The 24,414-nt window shown below is 38.4% G+C and overlaps 1 protein-coding gene across 4 annotated transcripts in view; it reads right to left on the bottom strand.

Annotated features, from left to right (window-relative positions):
* Positions 1-8,730: 8,730 nt before the first annotated feature.
* LOC120424715 (homeobox protein vnd) overlaps positions 8,731-24,414 on the bottom strand; it is a 43,251-nt gene continuing 27,567 nt past the window's right edge. The window contains exons 1-3 of one of the 4 annotated variants that reach the window (XM_039588897.2): positions 21,236-21,763; positions 14,506-14,936; positions 8,731-9,670 (exon numbers count right to left, since the gene is read on the bottom strand). In XM_039588897.2, the coding sequence (XP_039444831.1) occupies positions 8,979-9,670; positions 14,506-14,936; positions 21,236-21,378 (1,266 nt within the window). In that variant the 5' untranslated portion in view covers positions 21,379-21,763 and the 3' untranslated portion in view covers positions 8,731-8,978. Of the gene's footprint in view, positions 9,671-14,505; positions 14,937-15,138; positions 15,289-21,235; positions 21,764-24,414 lie in introns of those variants that run through there. The other 3 variants (XM_039588898.2, XM_039588899.2, XM_052707109.1) reach the window with 3 other exon arrangements.

Genomic DNA, 24,414 nt, shown 5'->3' with positions numbered 1-24,414 from the left:
TACTAACGAAATGTCAAATTTCATGTCCAGTATCAAAATCCTTAAAGTTTGATACCCATATTCCCCCAACTCTTACGGTTCGGCAAATGTCCCTCCATCGGAACATCCGCGGGGTCTCCGGCCACTCCGGATTGTGGCCACTACTGCCAAAATGTCAAATTTAATGTCCGGTATCAAAAACCATAAAGTTTGATACCCATATTGCCCCAACTCTTACGGTCCAGCAAATGTCCCCACATCGGAACATCTGCGGGGCCTCCGGACACTCCAGATTGTGGCAACTACTGCCAAAATGTCAAATTTCATATCCAGTATCAAAAACCATAAAGTTTGATACCCATATTGCCCCAACTCTTACGGTTCGGCAAATGTCCCCCCATTGGAACATCCGCGGGGCCTCCGGCCACTCCGGGTGGTGGCCACTACTGCCAAAATGTCAAATTTCATGTCCAGTATCAAAAACCATAAAGTTTGATACCCATATTGCCCCAACTCTTACGGTCCAGCAAATGTCCCCACATCGGAACATCTGCGGGGCCTCCGGACACTCCAGATTGTGGCAACTACTGCCAAAATGTCAAATTTCATATCCAGTATCAAAAACCATAAAGTTTGATACCCATATTGCCCCAACTCTTACGGTTCGGCAAATGTCCCCCCATTGGAACATCCGCGGGGCCTCCGGCCACTCCGGATTGTGGCCACTACTGCCAAAATGTCAAATTTCATGTCCAGTATCAAAAACCATAAAGTTTGATACCCATATTGCCCCAAATCTTACGGTCCGGCAAATGTCCCCCCATCGGAACATCCGCGGGGCCTCCGGCCACTCCGGATTGTGGCCACTACTGCCGAAATGTCAAATTTCATATCCAGTATCAAAAACCATAAAGATTGATACCCATATTGCCCCAACTCTTACGGTCCGGAAAATGTCCCCCCATCGGAACATCCGCGGGGCCTCCGGCCACTCCGGATTGTGGCCACTACTGCCGAAATGTCAAATTTCATATCCAGTATCAAAAACCATAAAGTTTGATACCCATATTGCCCCAAATCTTACGGTCCGGCAAATGTCCCCCCATCGGAACATCCGCGGGGCCTCCGGCCACTCCGGATTGTGGCCACTACTGCCGAAATGTCAAATTTCATATCCAGTATCAAAAACCATAAAGATTGATACCCATATTGCCCCAACTCTTACAGTCCGGAAAATGTCCCCCCATCGGAACATCCGCGGGGCCTCCGGCCACTCCGGATTGTGGCCACTACTGCCGAAATGTCAAATTTAATATCCAGTATCAAAAACCATAAAGTTTGATACCCATATTGCCCCAACTCTTACGGTCCGGCAAATGTCCCCCCATCGGAACATCCGCGGGGCCTCCGGCCACTCCGGATTGTGGCCACTACTGCCAAAATGTCAAATTTCATGTCCGGTATCAAAAACCATAAAGTTTGATACCCATATTGCCACAACTCTTACGGTCCGGAAAATGTCCCCCCATCGGAACATCCGCGGGGCCTCCGGCCACTCCGGATTGTGGCCACTACTGCCAAAATGTCAAATTTCATGTCCGGTATCAAAAACCATAAAGTTTGATACCCATATTGCCACAACTCTTACGGTCCGGAAAATGTCCCCCCATCGGAACATCCGCGGGGCCTCCGGCCACTCCAGGTGGTGGCCAGTTCCAATGATCGACTCACGCGACCGGCATGTCTAAGCTGGTCCTTGCCCCAAGCCATCTGCTCTGGGACCTCCAGGCCGTCTGCTACCGGGCCACCAGGCTATCTGCTTCTGATGTGTCCTCGTCGTCGTCCAGCAATAGAATGAATTTTCGGGACCGACCGAGCCGAGTTTTGTTGGCTCGTCGACGATCCGAAAATTATGAGGTGGAGTGGGGGAGATTTTAGATACATCAATCTCACGTCTCTCGATCGACTGATTGGGAAACGTTCGTTCATCCAACCAGCGTGCACCAAAAAGAGGGGAAATTTGCCGAGAGGGGAATTCGTCACGTAACGTTTTCGCTTCGCGAAAATTTTGGATTGACACCACGTATAGAAACCTTAGGACAAAGTTCTTTGTCAAAATAGTTATGATTCCTCAATAAAGCCTCAAAACGTTTTGCTGTCTTCGGCAAAAATATGTTATTTTATGTTATGAACAACTCTACGTAACATAGTAGGTAGCTAATATTTTTAATATTTTAGATTGGATTTTAACACATTTGAAATATTCTTATTGAAAAGATCAGAAAATTTCATAAAAGTTATTTTTTACATTTTACAGTTTCGAGACATCGAAAGTTGGCTAATTAGGTGACGCTGATAAAAACCCCATGTTCATCGATTCAATATCTTTGTGAGGCAGAAACTAAACCTGCAGGGTGGCCACTCAAGTCGAGAAAAAGTCGGGAATTCGCCAATTCCCCAAAAAATCTGGGAAAAGTCGGCAATTTTTGATTTGTTTTTGTCATAAAGTGGGGCAAAGTCGGAAAACCACAAGCATTTTTGTTTGAAAATTATTTTCTAACTCTTGAATAATTTTGTGATTTTTTGTACAATTTTCAAATTTAATTCAGTCGTGTTTTCCTCAGTAACTTACTTTAAATTAAAGGTTCCTTTCACTATTTCAATCTATTTCAGAATGAAAAGGCCATTAAAGACATTAAAAATCCTAACATATATTGTATGCATTTGAATGAATCAAAAGATTTTACGTATTCGTGTTTATCAAACAAGATTTATCCATGTAACAAATTTAACTAAAAACAACAGCAAAGTTAATGAAAAACTAATAGAAAAATTGAACCTAATTTTAACGATTATGGCCAGCCTAAAGTTATGATTCTGTTTTAATATTAATTGAATATTTGAAAAAAGATCCAAACTAAAGTTTAGCAATGGTTTTTTTGGTGGAAAATATTAATTAAGTTATTTGAAATATTTTTTTTCCAAAGGTTAATCTTGAACTTTAGTATGGGTGAATTATTATAGCTACATACATACCAAACATACGGAAAACTTAAATATCGGATAAAATCAAATCGCTGATCGTTCAAAATGGAAAAAAAATTGAAACATTAACATTAAACAAAAAAAAATAAGATTTTTTTTAAAGTTAATACAAATATGTTTAAAGAATTTGTCTCTTCGAACATTTTACATAAAAAAATGCATAAAGTAAGTTGGAATGAGCATGAGCATGAGCATGAGCATGGTTGACTGCCAATGAGCTGCTACTCCGTTATTGACAGATCAGCTGAAGTTAAACAATGAATCAAAAATGATCAGTGGGAGCCAACCATCCGTTCACTGTTTAACCTCTGAAGATCCCTACTTTATTAGTCAATACCGGCGCCCTCCCAAGAAGCCTGCAGTTCAACGAAAGGGAGGCATGTTAGTCCGATAGCTGAAGTTGCAGACTCATCAAGCACATAGTTTTTCGCTATATACTTGTTGATACCGCTTGAGACCGTTGAATCCACAGCATCTCCTTCAAGCATCACGTGATTAATATTTTTTTGGGTTAGTAGGATAAGGTATTGGCTTTTCGATGCCTCCCGAGCTACGACGCTATGGGGAGGACTTTCATAACAGACCCGTCGGCGAGCCTTCCGAGCAACGATGCTATGAGAAGGTCTTTTTGGTTGACACACAAAGTCACCCACACACAATTATTTCACTCCACTTTTAATTAATCCAAAATGTCAGTGCGTCTTTCGATCATTATATAGAAATAGCTTTTTCACCATAAAAAATAAAACCTTATTCAAAAAACTATACACAATTTACCCGACGCCGTGCCTTCCGATCAACGATGATATAGGAAGGGCTTTGAAAATCACAAAACAATTAATTAAGATCACCAAAAACAATCACAAAAAACACCAATTACTCAACGAAAATTACGCTCAAGACACAAATAATTCAGTACGTCATGCTATTATTCGATTACCACAATCACTCACCCCAAACGAACAGCGACACAAAAGCACACAAAAAAATTAACCTGCATAATCACGACTTCGCGTCCCCACTTCCAGCGCACTAATGATGCTATTATTCGATTACCACAATCACTCACCCCATACGAATAGCGACACAAAAGCACACAAAAAAATTAACCTGAATAATCACGATTTCGTGTCCCCACTTCCAGCGCACCAATGATACTATAATTCGATTACCACAATCACTCACCGACCGAGCCATGTAGCCCAGTGGTAACGCTTCCGCCTCGTAAGCGGTAGATCGGGGTTCAAATCCCGGCTCGGACCAACACAACTGGTGATCTTTTCCCTTCTGGAATCGATTGCTTAGTAAAGGGAAGGTAGTGTATCGTCACAAACTGGACCTTATCACGACACCTAAGGGAGGCGACCTATGGAATGTTATCATTAACCCTAACATGTTAACATTAAGTTGAGAATGAAACTGCCACTGAATCCGCTTTGTAAATGCCGGCCCCAATACTCTTCAAGGGTGTTCCCCTCAGGAACTGGGAAAGATTTACTTTTACAATCACTCACCCCATACGAACAGCGACACAAAAGCACACAAAAAAAATTACCCTGCATAATCACGACTTCGCGTCCCCCACCCAAACAGCGACACAAAAGAGACGAAAAATAACACGAAAAAACAGGACTGCGCGTCCACACAGGCACCGCACTACTGATCAAAATGCATAAAGTAAGTTGGAATGATATTAAACTGTTTTTTTTATTTAAATAAAACAGTTAAATACTAACAACTGGATAAATCAGCATCAATAACAATATTTACAAAATTTAGAAGGGAACTAAAAAAAATTTTTTTTTTCGAATTTCAAGATTTTTTTCTAAATTTTTGAAATCATGTAATCTTGATTTAAGCGTCCTTTGATTAAACAAATTAAGAATAAAATGTTTTATTCAGTTACCTTTAACTTTTTGCCATTGCTAGTTGAAATGAAGTATAAAAAATTATACGTTTGCCCGTTATAAAAACTAACATTGGAATTTTAAGTATTTTTAAGCGTTCGGTTATTTTTCAAAAACTATTATTTGTTTATGTTTCTACTCTGATTCAAAACAATGAGTGCTTCCATTTGTTAAAGTATTTTTTAAGGAGTTTGTTGTTGAGTTTCTATTTTTACAAAAAAAAATAGTATTTTTTTTTTCAATTTGTTTAGATTTTTTCGATGGTTGATATTAACTTATTTTGAACAGAGTTTAAAATACCTATTAATGGAGTTTACGGAAAAGTCTGGAAAAGTCGGAAATTTGAAAATGGGATTTGAGTGATCACCCTGGGTTAAACTTCCATTTTTCAATGTTCCGGAGGGAAAATTGATAGAAATTTTCTATGCTATTCAAGAACACTTTTTCCACGGATGCATTTCTTTCAAGAAGCATTTATAAAATGCAAAAAAAATACAAAAAGAACTCGAAAATCTTCGTTTCGATTTTGTAAAACAGCTGACGTGTCACAAGATAGCACACATGCGACGAAATGTTTACCTAAAAGCTATCTATTAATTTCGAATTAAAAGTACGTATTCTGGGAACATAACTTTTAGTGATGGTGAAAAGTTGAATAAAAAATCGGATTTTTCCGTGTACTTATTTTTTCCAAAAAGTTCTAACCATAACATACAACTTTGCCGAAGACACTAAGTCGATCAGAAAATCCCTTCTCAAGATACAGAATTTCAGACATTTACAAACCCATTTTGTATGACCAGCCCCAAAAATTGTATGGAGACTTGTATGGAAAAACTTTTGACACATAGCATGCATGTGCAAAGTTTCATCCAAATCGAGAAATGAAAGTTCTTTAATTGCAAAAAAATCGTAAATAAATTAAAATTAAAAAAAAACATAAAAATTTAAGAAAAAAGAAATGCCGAATGCTTTTTACTCGATTTAAATTATGTTGCTTTTCAATCTAAGCCTATTGTCCTTTTTTTCGATCAATGCGAGTTTATTTTCCAAAAAGAATTTCAATTCGACTTTAATTCCAATTTATTTCCTCTCATCTCAAGTGTTAATAATTCCGCTCGTTGAACGACTTTACGGCAAAAAAAAAACAAAATCAAATCAAAGGACATCCGGAACTGCAAACAAAACAAACTCAAAACTCTACAACTCTCCATTCATAACGACGAGAACAACGCAGCAGGAGTCCTTCACACACCGCTTCGCGTCAAAAACAACCAAACATTCTCACCCACACCCAGCCAACTTCGATGACGACGACAAGCACCGAGACCGACGTTCCCATATTATCCAATTTGTGCTTGTCCTTTCCAGGCTTTGCCGGACACTGGACGGATGCTGAGCCTGCATGAGTCCCCATTGTGTCGCACTTCCTCCTCCGCAAAGGGACGATTCTTTTTTATTTCGGATTGCCCTTTTTTTGAAGAAGTTTTCTGTATTGTCAGTGAATTGTTGGAGGGGTTTTTTGTCGTTCTTTGGTGATGAATCGGTCTCAACCGAACCAAATCGATAATTGTTGTCGAGATTTGGAGTTTTTTTTTCTCCTTCTGAGCAATTCTCTACGAAATCGGTCTTTTTTCTTCAATTTTAATTTTTGTATTTTTTAATCCGGCTGAAACTTTTTTGGTGCCTTCGGTATGCCCAAAGAAGCCATTTTGCATCATTAGTTTGTCCATATCATTTTCCATACAAATTCGGCAGCTGTCCATACAAAAATGATGTATGAAAATTCAAAAATCTGTATCTTTTGAAGGAATTTTTTGATCGATTTGGTGTCTTCGGCAAAGTTGTAGGTATGGATACGGACTACACTGGAAAAAATAATACACGGTAAAAAAAAATTTGGTGATTTTTTTATTTAACTTTTTATCACTAAAACTTGATTTACAAAAAAACACTATTTTTAATTTTTTTTATTTTTTGATATGTTTTAGAAGACATAAAATGCCAACTTTTCAGAAATTTCCAGGTTGTGCAAAAAATCACTGACCGAGTTATGAATTTTTTAATCAATACTGATTTTTTCAAAAAATCGAAATTTTGGTCGTAAAAATTTTTCAACTTCATTTTTCGATGTAAAATCAAATTTGCAATCAAAAAGTACTTTACTAAAATTTTGATAAAGTGCACCGTTTTCAAGTTATAGCCATATTTAAGTGACTTTTTTGAAAATAGTCGCAGTTTTTCATTTTTTTAAATTAGTGCACATGTTTGCCCAGTTTTGAAAAAAATATTTTTGAAAAGCTGAGAAAATTCTCTATATTTTGCTTATTCGGACTATGTTGATACGACCTTTAGTTGCTGAGATATTGCAATGCAAAGGTTTAAAAACAGGAAAATTGATGTTTTCTAAGTTTCACCCAAACAACCCACCATTTTCTATCGTCAATATCTCAGCAACTAATGGTCCGATTTTCAATGTTAATATATGAAACAATTGTGAAATTTTCCGATCTTTTCGAAAAAAATATTTTTGGAATTTTCAAATCAAGACAAACATTTTAAAAGGGCGTAATATTGAATGTTTGGCCTTTGTGAAATGTTAGTCTTGATTTGAAAATTCCAAAAATATTTTTTTCGAAGAGATCGGAAAATTTCACAAATGTTTCATATATTAACATTGAAAATCGGACCATTAGTTGCTGAGATATTGACGATAGAAAATGGTGGGTTGTTTGGGTGAAACTTAGAAAACATCAATTTTCCTGTTTTTAAACCTTTGCATTGCAATATCTCAGCAACTAAAGGTCGTATCAACAAAGTCCAAATAAGCAAAATATAGAGAATTTTCTCAGCTTTTCAAAAATATTTTTTTCAAAACTGGGCAAACATGTGCACTAATTTAAAAAAAATGAAAAACTGCGACTATTTTCAAAAAAGTCACTTAAATATGGCTATAACTTGAAAACGGTGCACTTTATCAAAATTTCAGTAAAGTACTTTTTGATTGCAAATTTGATTTTACATCGAAAAATGAAGTTGAAAAATTTTTACGACCAAAATTTCGATTTTTTGAAAAAATCAGTATTGATTAAAAAATTCATAACTCGGTCAGTGATTTTTTGCACAACCTGGAAATTTCTGAAAAGTTGGCATTTTATGCCTTCTAAAACATATCAAAAAATAAAAAAAATTAAAAATAGTGTTTTTTTGTAAATCAAGTTTTAGTGATAAAAAGTTAAATAAAAAAATCACCAAATTTTTTTTACCGTGTATTATTTTTTTCCAGTGTAGTCCGTATCCATACCTACAACTTTGCCGAAGACACCAAATCGATCAAAAAATTCCTTCAAAAGATACAGATTTTTGAATTTTCATACATCATTTTTGTATGGACAGCTGCCGAATTTGTATGGAAAATTATATGGACCGAAGGCACCAAAAAAGTTTCAGTCGGATTAAAAAATACAAAAAAATCGAATGACCGAAATCCTAGAGAACTGCTCTTCTGGAATGAAATGACATCCGGTTTCGAGTTTGACTTTGTGACTTGGTTGGTCGCCGGAAGTTTTAAGGAAGGATTTTGTCCATCGTCAAAGCAGGCGGCGAAGCCGCCTCTTCACAAATGAAACTCAAGCGTTTTTTTTTATTATTCGATTTGAGGATTTTCTTTTATTGATGATTTTTCGGTACACGGTTGTTGAGAGATGGTTGATTTTGTTGGGGTTCGCTGGCAGCACTGCTGAGGGGGAGGGGTTCTGAAAACGCGACGTAAAGTTATTGCAGTGCAAACTAGGTGCAGTAGGCGTTGGGCAGTGCTGCCAGCGTTTCTTATTTTTTGGTTGAAATGAAATCCTGATTTTAATAAAATCTTATAAATTAACTAAATACATATAATTAAATAGACTCTTTTGCTTTGTTCGGCCTAAGACTAACTGCGGACTTTCGCTAAAATCTGTGATTACACGTAACACGGATCCGATGACTGGACGACGAAGACGACGGCGAATTGAACTACGACTATGTACAAATGGCCGGGGCGTTCCGGATTCAGGGCCACCACCGGCCGGTGGCCGCCGCGTGGTGCAGCAAGCTGGCATGTTGAAAGCCCGGCGGCAGTGCCAGGTGGGCCTGCTGAACGGCCGCGGCCATCATGTCGTGGGGTTTGCTCCCCCCCAGGCAGGGCTTTCCATCGCGGACCAGCACCGGAACGGCAACCCGCCGGGGCGACGGAAGTCCTCCGCCCTGGTGCGATCCCACGTCCATCGAGCCCTTCTCGTGCGCGGCCCGTTTCGTCTTGTAGCGATGGTTCTGGAACCAGATCTTGACCTGCGTCGGCGTCAGCCGGATCAGCGAGGCCAAATGTTCCCGCTCCGGAGCGGACAGGTAGCGCTGCTGCCGGAACCGACGCTCCAGCTCGTACGTTTGTGCCTTCGAAAACAGAACCCGCCGTTTTCGCTTCTTGTGGCCACCCAACCCGTTCGTCAACCGATCCGCCGGACCGTCGTCCGTGTCTTCCAGCATATCGATCTCGTCGCAGCCTTCTTCGATGTCCACATCGTCCGAGTGTTCAGTGTTGCCATCCGCGTTCAAGTGGCTATCCGCCGGGCTTGGCGTCCGCGGACACTGGCCCCCATTGCCTCCCGGACCGCCCAGATAGGACCGCTCCGAGTGCACCGGTGAAGTGCTGTCCGGCGAAATCTGCTGCGCTAGCCGCTGCTGATGCTGCTGTTGTTGGGATGCTGCAAAGAAAACCGAGAAAAACATAACCTCATTAGTATTCCACGTGACAGAACAGAATAGGTGTGGGCAGAGGGACAAACCCCCCGGGGACAAACCACACAGTGTGACGTCCCAAAGCACCGGAAGACCGGAAATGGACGCTCTTTTCTCGGCCAGATAATTTATCGTCACGGACAATTGAATCCCTCTTTGTTTGGTTTGGACGGCAAGGGGCAAAAGGTGTTTCTTGACCACAGCCGCCGCCGACGGCGGCCGGAAATTGATAAATGACATCTGGCTCACATTTATTATTAATGTGAAGAAAAATCTAACCTAAAAATTCCAACGCTGACTTGGTGCGTCTAAAATCAAAGAAGGCGACTCTTTGGTGCTACGCCCCCTTTTCAAAACGAGTTCGTTTGAGTGTGTTAGTGCGTGCTTCAAACGACGCTTCAAACGAGATAATCACCATCGAAGTAGTGTTGGTGAGTGCCCTCTGTTTTCATTGAGTTGAGTCGGTGAGTGGTTCGCTCGCTCTCTCTCTCGGGTGAGTGAAAGCTGGGAAATCCTGTTCTGAGGAGGGCGTGAAAAGCTAAAGCAGTGTGTGAGAGGTCCTTGTAACGATTTTCAAGCAAAGGTGGAGTGGTCGCGCTTGCAAGGACTTCAATGAGTGTGAGGTTTGAGAGTGTATTTGTGAGTGAGAGCGTGATTGAGGTTAATGAAAATTGATTGCACTTAGGGACTGAACTGGGGTAGGGTAACGAGAGCGGGAACGAAGGAGAAAGGGTTGCTTAATGGGGAAAGGACTCGAGCGTTAGGGGTTAAGCTTGCAGAGAAGTGATTTAGGTTTTTTGTTCTGTTGTAAAGATAATTATTAAATAAAGATACTTAAAAAAAAATGTATTTTTCAGCGAAATCTTGTAAAATATTTTCAAATATTTGTCATTTCATTAAACTTGTTTTTGTTTTTCGTAAAAAGAATCTTTAGTTTTTAAAAGAATTGTTATTTTTTTTCTGGTTCCTTTATAGCATCTACTTATTAATACAAATACTTTCACTTGTTTGCAAACTTTAACCATGTGTTTTTCACTTGGGATAATCAAATCTTTGAATAAATTGAAGCCCGAAAAAAAATCGTTCTCTTAATTCTGATTGTCGAGTCTACGTATGACCCCTAAACTACATTGATGTGATTTAGAATTAGATTATATTCCCTCAAAATGGCGGTGATGAAATTTGATGTCTAAAGCTGATTTGCATTCAGTTAAATATTTCAACTTAAAGACCTTTTATTTTCATGATTAACGCAAAAATATAGTAGATCAAAATTGTTTTTAAGGTTTTTTTTTTCGTTTTCAGATGACAATAAGGCCGATGCAAATATTTAAAAAAGTTTTTGTCCCTCGGCCCTGGCCGAGGTCAAGGGGGGGCAAAAAAATATAAAAATTTAAATAACAAGCCATAGTCTTCACATTTAAATGAAAAAAGTGTTTTAAAATGCATTTTACACTAGTTCAGTTGTTTTGCAATCATTAGTTTTCAAAAAATCTAAGATCTGACAAAAACAAAAATTGTAAATCGAAAATTTTCAAAAAATCTTAAGATTTTTTAAGAAACCCAAACATGCTAAAAATGATTTAAAACGCAGAAGAATGTATTTTAATTTGATTTCAGCTGGTTGCACTTGAATTTTCATTAAAATTTTGAAGTTTATTGTAAAAATATTTTTTTTGCCCCCTGATTTTTCGGGCCAATTTTGAAGGGGGGGGGGGGGGGGGGGTGACAAAAACTTTTAAAAATATTTGTACCAGCCTTATGCTATGATGGTACTCTTTGAATATTTTTTTTTTAAATAAAATGACAAAAAAGTTATTTTAGATGTAAAATAAAAATTTCTACAGAAAAGTTACATCAATGTTGATATTTTTTACAATTTAAAAAAAACTAGAAAAAAATTTGATGATATTCTTTAAATTTGCTTCACTAATCATACAGCTCAGATATTAACTTCAAGAAATGTGGAAAAAAATATAGGTGCAAAGATTATTTCAAATTTTAATTATTTTTTTCAAAGCCGTTGCAAACATTTTTCAAAGTTTATGTCCAAATTGAAAAGCAAAAAGTATAAAATATCTAGGAATTAAAGATTTGTTTGCAATCCTGTTATTCAATCTGAAGCAATATAACAGCATACTTTTCAGAACTAAAATATTTTTGCAAGTTTATAAAAGTTGAACTTTAAAGCATTTCTTCAAAAAAGTATAAAAAGGTTAAACTTTTCAGCACTCAGCTTGACGAAAATGAAAACTTGTGACAAGCAAACGTCATTAATCTGTTTTGTTACTGGTAAACAAGGATGCCACATGATTTTTTTAAATGTCTGTGTATGTCTGTGCATTTGTCTAGAATTCAAATATTTCAATTTACAGTCATAGAAATCCTTAAAAAATGTGTTTTTAAGCATTTGAAGACTAAAGAAATAAGTTTCGATTGATATTTTTACAAAATTTTAATTTAATGAAGTTTTTAAAAAAATCTGTGCACCTACAAAAATGTCTGACACAAGCTCAAATGTCTGTGAAACACAGACAAATCTGTGTATCTGGCATCCCTGCTGGTAAATCGTACGTTTTGAAAACTTTTTCTAACTAAAATTGAAATTTTCTTAGAAAAAACTTGTAAAATCGATTGTAAACTACTCAGAATAGATTTTTGGATGCTTATTTATGCATTTTTAATCAAAAATAACTTTTTGCAATCTGAGCAAATTTTGAATTCTGTGGCCACAGATCGGTAAAAAACGTAGAAGTTTTAGAAAAGATTTTGTTTTTATAAATTTCATTTATATTTTGCAATTTTTTTATGGTTCTATGACTGTTATCATGTATAAAGCATTTTTCGATACTTTTTGTTTCGAAATTTCGGAAATCTGGCTTGAAATTTGAAATATACTTTTTTTCTTTTGCCCTTCATCGACCTCGACCAGAGCCGAACGACAAAAACTTAAAAAATAAAATCGGAATAAACATCGCTAAAACAGTTGAAATCAACTCTAAAATCGGTTATGTACGTTAAATTAACTGACTGTAACTTGTAAATTAAACTCATCAATGAAAAAATGCATCAATAAAATCTGGAAACGCACTCCTCATATTTTTTCAGCTCGGTAAACCATGTTGGATAAATGATTAGTTCGTGCTGTAAAAATCTTCTTTTTGCAATATAAACTTCTATTTCCCTTGAGTTTGACTTTTTTTTTATCAATTATTTCAAAACTCTTTAAAAAAAATCAAATTAATTATGACGTAGACATAACCGGAATGGCGTTGGATAACCTTATTTGTACGAGTTTATATATCGAATTATAAGGTTTTGAAATTTTACATGTTATCCACCGTAAAAACTCAACAGTATCCATTGAATTCGATCGAAATTGAGATTTGAAGGATAAATCATTCATCCCACCGAGAAAATAGCCTAAATTGAGCAATTTATTTTCAATTTTAAAAAGATTCCTCATTATTCACCCAATTATTCACGCCAAAATCGCACAAATTTTCTCCCGTAAAAATCTAATCGCAATACGGTGCACCCATTAATCATCGCCGATAAAAAATTAACACACGGGAAAGAAAAACCCAGAAAAAAACTTGCATTTCCGCTAAACAAACAAAGTGTGTCAAACGCGTCACGATTGCGGATTAAACTATCGAAAGCGAAGTACCCTCTCAAAGTGCCGTACTCACTGTACTCACTTCTATTTTTTAAGGTTAGGTTCGGGAAGGGTTCCCAAACCACCCTTTAACAAAAAAAAATCCTCCGCGTCTAAACTATTAGAGGGCAGATGCAGTTTTTTCTACCCCAATCCACATCCATTTTCTAACAATTTATTACCATCATCACACCTCTCTCTCTGTCTCAATCTCCATTTTTCTCTAAGCTCCGAGCGCTTTTGTTAAACGTTAAATTCCCTTTTCCCATTCAACGAAAAAAAAGAGAAGGAAAAAGAAGGGATTTGAATCGAGCGTAACAAAAATGGTGTTCTCTCTCAATACAAAAGCAGTTAAAACTGCGGCGCGCAGCAGCTGCCGGCTTTTCCCCCACCGGAGGTGTCATCCTTCCGGTGGGCTCGATTTCGAGGTTATGTCGGTGTGAAAAAGTCCCATTGTTGGGTATCGATTGTAATTGATTTCCCCGACGTTTAGGAGGAAGTCATAAATTTTGGGAAACCGGTGTGCGAGGCTCGAAAACGAATTGCTTTTTGATTTCTGGTTAATTTTCGTGTAATTTCGTCCTTTATGGACGCCGGTCAAGCCTCCCCCTTTGTTTGGGATGACAGCTGAAAAACCACGTGCCCAACGCCTACTTGCTGAGTGCGTAACGCTGTCCGAGTAGGCGATGCGTTATGCGCGCAGCTGTCAGCGCGAATGACGGTTACGTCAGTCACGCCGCCTCGATTTGAATAACATTCACGCGGCCTGCTTTGTTCGCTGGTCTGGTAATCCCCTTGTACTTCTGGGGTGAGCAGAGCAAACATCCTTCCGCTTGGTGGTGGCCGCCTTTGGCGGGCAGGCAAGCGTAATAAATCCGTCAATAATGGGAAAGCGGTCCGGATTTTAATGGATGTGTAATGGATCTCCCTTTGCTGCTGTTTTGGTTCGGAACAGATTTTCACACGATTTATTGACAGTTGGCACAGACTCAATGAATACTGATTAGCAAGCGCGCGTAGCGCAGCAGCCGCCATCTTGCCGTCACCTCGCAACTTCAACCCGCCGTAACTCCCGATCCCGACCGTTCTCCGCGCCAATTCCCGACTCCCCTTGTACAGAAAAAGTGAGCATACAAAACTTACCAGTAAGGTTATTGCACGTTTCGTACAGCCAGGGCCGCGCCGCGGCCGGGAAGAGCGGATGGTGGTGCGGATGGTAGGCGGTGAAGCGCGCGTGCAGATCTTCGGCCAGCGAACGCTTCGCGTCCAGCACCTTGGCGCCGTTCCGGCTGTGGCTGCTGCTGTCGTCGTCGCTGTTGGCGGGCGTTATGTTGCCATGGTTACTGTCCGCGTCGGTGGCGCCGGCGGAGGCATTGTGGTGCCGGACCGTCACCGGAATGACGCCCTCGTCGCCGGTACTTTCGTCGTCCACCACCTCGGTGGTCGGTTTGCGGGGTTTGTCCTGCTGTTTGTGGCCCAGGATGTCGCTGATGTGGAAGCCCGAGCCGGAGTTGTTGTTGTTGTGGTGGGAGGAGGAACGCTGCGAGTTTGGTAGCTTCATGTTGTCCAGGAATCTGTAATGAGCGGGAGAAAAAGGGGCCGTTTTTAATCAAAGTTTGGTTGCACCTTTCCGGGCCCCGAACATTCCCGGGATTAGATTAGCGTCAATCAATTTGGGCGTTTTCTCGAGGGGAGCGAAACTTTTCTTCTACTTTTGCCCCTCATCCGGATTACAAGCTGATTTAGGTTGTACAGTTTTCACCTTGCTTTCCCTACTCTCTTACTGGTTCTGGTTCCAATCAAGGCTTAAATCTATCCTTCGAAAACTTTTTCGGGTCGTTTATGTTGTGCGTAATCCCGGGGCGGCGGTTCGACGCGACGCTTTGTGCCGCTGTCAACGAACGCGTCAAAAAAGAATCGAAAGCCGTGGGCGGGATTAATCGATTTGTGGAGGCTCCCGATTTCTTTTGAACGAAATGTGACATTTTTGTTGAAATTTTGGGGTTATTCAACGGTGACAGGTGATGGGTCAATCACACAAATTTGATTCAAATTCGGATCGAGGTAGGCGTTCAACTGGTTTTTGAGAGATGTCATCGTTTCTCTTCTTATGATTGTTACAATGAGGTTACTTTTGAATCAAAACATTGGATATTCAAAATGGATCAAGCATGGAATTTGAACACTTTGTTTGTGGTTCAGACTTTTCATGAACGCTTGTTCACGATTTTCGGAACTGATTTTTCTCCGTGTAGTTAAATTTAAGTTTTGAAAAATTACAAAAATTAGAACATCACTTCAAAACTGACTTCCAGATGACTAATTACCACCGCGGACATGGCCTACTATCCCACGACAGTTCCCGCCAAAGGGCCGAAAACCACAATCCCAGGGCTTATCATGGCCAACTGAGGTGACTGATCTTCTAACCTACTGAGCCGGGATAATGCTAATGAGTGGTTGGTACACAACAACCGTGGTGTTGTTTTAGCCCCAGAGTCCCGATAAGATTACCGCTGACAAAACCGCAAAAGGATCGTGTGCCGAGGTGTGAAAGTCTGCAATGTTTTGTTTGGGAAATTAGCATAAGCCGACGCTCATTAATCGGGCCCCGCAAAAGGTTAACTTTTCGGCTTGATGGAATCCGATTTTTTCTTCTTTCTAGTCGGGATCGAAATCGGTCGAGAAAAAAAAAAGTAGATTTCTGTGCCAAACCGGACGAAGACACGATCGTCGCAGGCAGACCGAGCAGGCAACCTTGAAATTCCGGAATTTCCCGTAGTTCCTTTTTTAACACCTTCCACAATGCCGCCGGCTCGGAAACCTGTAAAACTTATTAAAAATGCAACGATTTTTGCTCAGCAGAGCAAGTACTTGCAACCAGCACCTGTAAGGGATAATTTATTCCTCCAAAAACAATAATAAATGCAAATTAGAGACGATCCTGGAGAGCGAGCTCGGTGAGAAAGAGCGTCCTCCCGCAAGTTCGTTCGCACTGCTTTACTGTCGGGAATTCCCAAAAACCCAACTTCGAGCAACACGGAATGTCCTGTCCTGAGTTTTCTTTGTTAGGTCACGTACTCTGAACTCATCTAGTAGAAGCAAGCTAGCAAGGTGCGAAACTGCAGCCGGCCCTGGGAATTAGCATAAGTTTTGTGTTGTTTTCCGGACCACCTTGTGAATTTTGCCGAAAAAGAACTGAAAATATAAACGAGCTTCCAAGTACCACCACTCGAGTTTGATTTCGGGGAAATTTGGCTGAACAACACTTTGCTGGAGTGGAAATTGAGATGTTTTATGGCTGCCGGAGCACGTTTTCGATGACTTGTATAAAACATCAGGAGAATGGAATGAGAAGTGTAATCCTTTGGAGATGGTTGCCGACACATTTCTGAGTTTGTTAGAAGTGTTACAACTCAATTTACGAATTGATTTGCTGAAATGGTTGCTTATGAATTTATACAAAGCTAACTTATGAGTCAAGGACGTCATTTTCTACAGTCAAACCACTCTTATTGATAGTCGCGACGACAAATCTAACCTACTTTCCTTATTGTGCATAGAATGGTCATGTATCTCCTGAAAACGAAAAAAACTATCGATATAAAAAATTTGGCACCAGACTAGAATCACAAGTTAATAATTTTGTCATCCAGTGTTTGTTGCACAGAGATAAATAACTGTCCCATTTCATTTACTTGATCCTTGCGTCAAAGCTTGTTTTGTTTGTTTGTTTTGTATGAGAATTTGAAAAAAAAATTTAAAATTTAAATAGATATTGTTTTGGAAACAAATTGGCCTTTCTAAGATGTTTTGTTGCTTTTACCTCAAAAAGGAAAAAAATGTTTTGCTACACTAATTGAACAATAATCAAAAATACGTCAAAATAAATATATATTTTTATAAAACCGCCTTGAGTTAGGGATATTCAACAACCATTAAAAAGGTAAAAAATGAAAACTTTGTTTATTCGACCTTTTAAAAAACTACAGATATCAACATACAATTTAATTTTTATTTGTTGTGCATTTGTACACAAACATTCAAAAATGCAATTAATTTCAATTATGAACAGGATGCCGAATTAAAATTCGTTGCCTATTAAATAAAGCTATTTTTTAAGATTTTCAAGGCATTTTTCCCATGTTCGCATCGCTTCGCTATTAGCAGACGGTGATGTTTGCTGATTGCAGACTGGATTTCGACATGTTAAAAGATGATTTTCCATACCAGATTGCCTAGGCACTAGTAATTGGGAATAAAACCAATTCCACCTGAACCAGATTCTCAACGCCATGACAGCCGGCCATTGTCGGCCGACAAGTGTTGATGTTCCCCCTTTTTAAGGGGACAAGGGAAAATCTCCACGCGGTCATTTTAAGGTGTTTTACCCGTATTGAGCTATTTTTTACGGAACACTTAATTTCGTTTTAAGTTTGTTTTTTTCTACCATAATTTGTGGTAGTTTTATTGCTCATAGTCGCATATTTCTCCCACTTAAAATTTTGTCATTTTTATTATCTAATCTAATCACGCTAAACATTTTGTCATTTTTTATGAGATAAAAAAATAATTAATTTTCAAGATAAAATTTTGAGGAGAGTAGATCGTTCCATACCAAAAATATCACCGCAAACTTTGAAATAAACAACTAAAAATAGTTACACAGTAAAAAATAATGTAAATTTGGAAGCTGTAATTTTGGAAGGTTGAATATTACTTCTTTTATGATGTAATTTTACCTCAATTTAGACTGAAAAAGTGACATTACACCAGAAAAGTGGTAAAATTACACATTTCTAGAGGTAAAATTACACCTTTTTTCTGACATAAAAGATGTACCCCTTCCCATATTTAATATTACCATGATTTTTTTTTCTGTGTAGCAGAGATTCTGACTTTTTTGAAATGTTCTACAAATAAATTTGATAGTATGTTTAAACAGATTTGGATGAAAAAGCGTTTATTTGTCTATATGAACTCAAACCAAATATGAGCCCCATACGACAAAGGGAAGTGGATTGAACCAGAAATTGAAGTTTCAGGTCAACAAACATAAAAAAAAACTTCAAATTGGTCGAGTTTCTGTAAAACTCTACTCATGAATTCCAATTTTTTTTGTTGCATTTGACAGTCGAAAGCAGGGTTGCCAGTTTTTTTTAAGTGGCAATTTGAAAAATAAAACTTTTTCTTCCAGACTAAGTTAAATTAATGTATATTGTTTGTTTCGTATAAAAAAATTAAAATGCACCATTTATGAACAAAATTTTGCTCAATAATTTGAGAAAAGTGGCTTGCCAGATTTTTTCGGAATTTTCGTCAAATTTTTTTCTGTTAAGACCTGGTAACCCTGGTTGAAAGGTCCTAAACATAAACTGTGAAATTGCGTATGAAAATCGTATTATTAGTCCACAAAATTACATAAGTTTTGACCTTCTCTCTGGTTTGTCTTTAATGAATATGGGTGATTGAGACCGATAAAAAAAAGTTGTCGGTGCTTTGAAATGCTATTTGAAAAATCTACGAGAAAATTGAAGATTTATTATATTTTCAATGATTTTGGACCTCAAATTTCATCGCCCGTTTTACCCCCACCTTCATCTTAATCAAGGCAACTCGAGCAGACCTGTCGAACAGTCTAGAAAAAATACTTCTTAAGAAAATATAATTTTAAAATCTCTAAATTTTAATAACAATATAAAATTTAAATGTAAAGTCTGAACTATTTTTCGAAGAAAGCAATGAATTAATAAATGAATATACTTAAACGTCCACAGCAACCAAGAAAGTTGTCGAACTGACGGACAAAATCCTGCAATAATCTGATAGTAAAAATAGTCTAAATTTGTTGTAAATAGTATTGTAGACAAAACTTTAGGAAACTATTAATTCCCGTAGTTTTCAAAATACTCAAATGTTTGCCACACAAATCTCGATGCAAAAGGTTCCGGTTGGTGTGAACCGATAAAAGATATTTCACAAAGATATTCTTATGATCAAAATGGCAAGCCTATTAACCCAGAATGATAGCCCTTCAAGCTGGCTAAACCCACACTCCACGCCGCCGTTTAGGGCGAGTCACTCCCGTTCCGGATCGATATCCAAACGAAGGGCGTCAGTCCGGCCTAATCACTTGTGAAATCAACCCACCTTAATTACTTTCACACTTTCTCTCTCCTCACACCGATCGCCGCCCATCTACCTGACCACCTTCTCTACCTTTTGCAACCTACCCGGGCCACATCCTCTTGTTTGTATAGCCAGGAAATCCCCAAATTTCCGAATTTTCCCAAAAAATAAAACCTTCGCCTCTCTCTCTCTCTTCCTTTGCCCTCACTGCGTTGCCAAGTTCCTTAACGCCATAGTAGGCCCTGCCCGAACGGAGGAGTTCCAGCTCGATCATGCTCTACCTTCGTTGGTCTGTGTAAACAGAAGGTGCGAACATCTGGCCGCCGCGCAGCACTTGTGCTCAAGCCGTTTTATGACTCCCTCAAAATTCTTTATGCTAATGACATTTGCAAATACACTCGCTCACGACAATTGCACATGCAGCTCCCGCAAGGTTTGACTCCTCGGCGGACAGGTATCCAAGGGATTTCGGGATCGGAGCAGGCTAGCAGGGATCTTGAACAAAAATTCGGGGAAATACGTGGCTTAGCCACCTTGGATCGACGCGGATTTCCCCGCCGTAAAAGTGTGAAGTTTATGCTTGAGGGTTCTGCTTTTTTTTGGGAGGCGAAAAAGGACTTGAAATAATATACAGATTTAAGTAGGGCACTTAAGTGTTTGAGGGTGGTTGTAAAGTGATCTTTAGTTGAGAATTTGAACAAATAGTTTTCGATACGCAAGCTGAATCTAAGACTAAATCTCTTTGAACCAAAAAAATATATAACTTTAGTTTGTCTCAATTTGTTCGAATTTTTCAAAAATGACAGAATTTCACGTGAGACAACTATGCATTTATTGGCAGTTTATAAATGCTTTTGAATTATCAAAATCTGAAAGTGTTGAAAAATACTAAAATTGATAAAATATGTCCAAGGGCCATCCATAAACCACGTGGACATTTATTTTGAATTTTCAACACATTTTAGTTGTCATTAATTTTCTTCATAATGTTTGAATTGAATGTAGTTGAAAATAGATTGAAAAAAAACATGTTAAAAATTATGGAATTACAAATTAAATAACAATTTCTAAAATCTATTTTCCTATCATAAGACAAAAACAATTTTAGAACAAAATTTTAATTTGAAAAAAGGGAATAGATTGTATTATTAAGCTAAACATGTTTTAGATTTTATTTAAAAAAATACTTACTTTAAAAAATAACTAACTTAGCAAACATTCTAGAAATTTTTCAACTCTTTTAAAAAAAAATGTTCAACACATTTGAAAAATAAAATTATGTATCACGAAAAATACTGTTCAAGGCATGCTTCGATTATTTTTTACAAATTAAAGTACACATAGACGCCCTTGTTTATTTCTGCTTTATATAATTTGTTAAAGTCAAGGCCAACCAAGTCGCTGGAAATCTTTGCAAACAAATTCTCGCCTTCACCCCAAGTATCTCTGTGACCTCCCGCTGCGCCGATTACTGTCTCACACGTCCTCAAAGACTCTCTTCCGGACGAGGTCGTCAACGAAAAACCCATTCATAACGAGATTACGTCCTCTCCGTATCTTCCCGTATCGAACCCGATTGAAGCGATTGCGCTTTCCGGAAAGTTCGTTTTTTATGGCCATCCACCAGGAAGCAATTACGAGCTGCTGCACTCCCTGCATTCGTTTAATCCGTTTATTTATGGTCTTTTGATCGGGACAACCCCACCCGTAATTATGACAAATGGCCGGAAGCCGGACGACTTACCCGGGCAGGGACCGGAGCGCGGCCGGATAGAACGCGGGCAGCAGCGCCGGGTGGTTCCAGGCCGAGGGAAACAGAATCGGCGCCCAGTTGAGCATTCCCGGCGGCGGATTGACCGCGCCAGCTGCGACCGCCGTCGGAGACATCGCGTCACCACCCAGGCTGGCGGGAACCGACGGTGGCGTTTGCGGGGACGATTCCGGAACGGATGGCCTCCGTGGTGGCGTTTTCCGGGGACTGGCGGCACCTGCACCAGTGTCCTTCTTTTCCGCGGCCACTTTGACAGGATCTAAATCACTTGCGAGACGATCACCACGCACTCTCGCCGGTCACTTGGATCGCGTTCGATTCACTCGCGAACGAATCACTCTTCCTTATTCACTCCACTCACTCGCGATCGAAGCAGGCTCGCGCGTGATAATCAAACGATACTGTTATTACACCCGAACACACTGTTAATCAAGATCGCGCTCAAACCGGATACACTCGTCTCTAAGAAGCACTCTCCACTCTTCAGCAGCCGTTGATGGCTAGTTCTTGACTGTAACTAAATTATGTTTTCACTTGAAGGTAAGTGGGCACTCCAAGCTCCGAAGCTCGAAGACCACTCGACGTTGAAGGGAAAGGAGAAAAGAGCGAGAGAGAGGTGCAACCACAGCCACAGCACTCTATCCTTTTCTCTCTCATGCCCAACCAATCCCAAAGTGCGGCTTCCTCTTTATTTATGAGAGTGTGTATGACGAGTGGCCCTCTTGTCCTGGCATCCTCTCTGCGCTCTCATCGCCCATCCAAGTGGGCGAAGGACATATTTACAACTTCAAAAAAACATCTAAAATTTTACATATTTTACATAAAATTTGACCTTAAGAAGATAAAATTTTACATATTTTACATAAAATTTTACCTAATTGAGATAAAATTTTACATAAGTACATGGAATTTTACCGAAACGAAGATTAAAAATTACATTTTACCACTCCTACGAAACGTCACATTCGGAACTGTGAGTGTAGTAACGCCCCTTTTCCCGCTCAAACGCCATTTTTCTTTCCTCTCGCTGTGCTGTGGTTCATCTGTATTGGTGTGTGGAAAGAGCCGCCGTCATCAGGAAGAAGAGTGTGCGCGCACTTTTTGGAGTGTGTCCTCTCGAGGAGCATTGAAAGCGATGGGTGATGATGTTTATGCTGTGCGCACTCAAGAAGCTTTTTGACATTGTCGTCGAGAGGAGAGTGCGCGTACTTATGTGACGGATGGACGGACACACTGGGACAAGTTGGAGAAATTGAATGTTATGATTTTTTGTTCTTCAGTATAGAATTTACAAATGTATTAATGAATGATTTACATAATATTAAATAAATCTATTCGAAAAAAAAAAGATTATGTCCCTTCTACATGAGTGGTTCACAAATCGACTTTTCTTTGTATTTATTGATTTGTGGGAACCTTTTTCCCTATGTCACAAGTCATTTTCTATCATTAGGACTTTTCGGAAAAAATAGGCACACGAAAAAAATCCGATTTTATCTTTTTTTATAGCTAAAAATGAAGTTCCTAAAATATGTATGTTTTAATTTTAGATTTTTTTTATATTTTTAGGGGACTGTAGTGCGGGACTTCTGAGCCATAGCGCATGATGGTGCAAAATCTGGTTGAAGAGAATGATGTTTTTTTTTTAATATCGCAAACCTGGAAAAAAAAAATAAAATCGATTTTTTTAAACAAAATCGAATTTTTAATTGAAAAGTACATTCTATTTTCATGATAAAAATTATTGTTTTAAAGTTAAAGCTTCTCTCAGGTATACATTTCATTAGCTGACTACACTCGCTTTCCGTATTTTGCATTTAAAAAATACTTTTTTAAAAGAAACTACCTCTAAAAAATATTTTTGAAAAGCTCACTGTAACATTGAAAAATTGGGCAGTTAGTTTCTGGTGGAAATGATTATATCTAAGTGTCTCCTGATAAGCCTGTAATTTTCAACTGACAATATCTCTAAAACTATTGGTCCGATTTTCAATGTTAAAAATGTAAACTTTAGCTAAATTTTCTAAAAGTTTAACAAAAAAAAATAATTTGGTCTAAACTATGAAATTTGAAAAATTATGCGTAATTCCCTACCAACTCACACGAAATCTGTTCATTATACTCTAAAAAATTGCAGGGTTATTAAAAACACGATATTTTAAAATGAAAATTTTTGTTTTAAGTGAAAAAATTACCCTTCAGGGTTAATGTAGATTCGAAAAGTACAATAAATTTCCCTTAAAATGACATGTTGCAAAAATTTTCACAGTCGAGTAACGAAAAATGGGAGAATTTTCAAAACTTTTTAGTTCTTTTTTTCGATACGTTTTTTCGGAATTCTGAGTACGACATCAAATCGGACGTCTAATTTTACATAAAAGTCCCTTTGACACCAATTTTCTATCTCATCACCGTTTCAGGCTGCAAATTATTGAAAAACGCCTCTTTTTTCACATGTTCAAAAAAAAGGGGTCGTTCCGCCCCTCCGTCACGAGATATCAAAAAACGGACCTCGGATTCGTGATCAGGGACAAAAGTTACCCCTTAGGACAGAGTTTCACGTAAATCGAAGAGGGGTCGGGGCAACTGCTGTGTGAGTTGGCGGAGAATTACCCTTATCAATTTTTAGACCATTTCAAAAATATAGCTGAATTTAAAATGTTGAAATTAGTTCGAAGAAATCAGAAAATTTCTCAAAAGTTTTATTATATTAACATTGAAAACCTGATCAATAGTTTCCGAGATATCGTCAGTTGAAAATTACAGACTTATTCTTGCTAATAACACTAAATTCGAGTTTTACGACCCCATTTTAGTCAAATTTGAATAGTTGATTGTCTAATTACGAAATGCATATTTTAGTATTTCAACAGCGCCATCTTGGATTTCAAAATTCTAAACCACTTTAGTGAAGTTTATGGGGTCATACTTAAACTCGACAATCGAAAATAAGACAACCAACATTTTTTTGTGATTCGATTAATCGAAGTGAAATTTTTCCAAAGCCTTCGGATAATCGAGTCTGAATTGTATCATTTTACTGCAAGAAGGGTTTTCCGATTTCATGTGAGTTGACAGAAAATTATCAAAATGTCTGTACCCAATCAAAGGTTGAACAAACTTAATTTTTTGAATAGAAAAAAATATGTTGA

The sequence above is a fragment of the Culex pipiens genome, chromosome 2, assembly GCF_016801865.2.
Source record: "Culex pipiens pallens isolate TS chromosome 2, TS_CPP_V2, whole genome shotgun sequence".
NCBI lineage: Eukaryota > Metazoa > Arthropoda > Insecta > Diptera > Culicidae > Culex > Culex pipiens.
The sequence above is the reverse complement of the archived record's forward strand: the minus strand, read 5'-3'. Positions and strand labels throughout refer to the sequence as shown.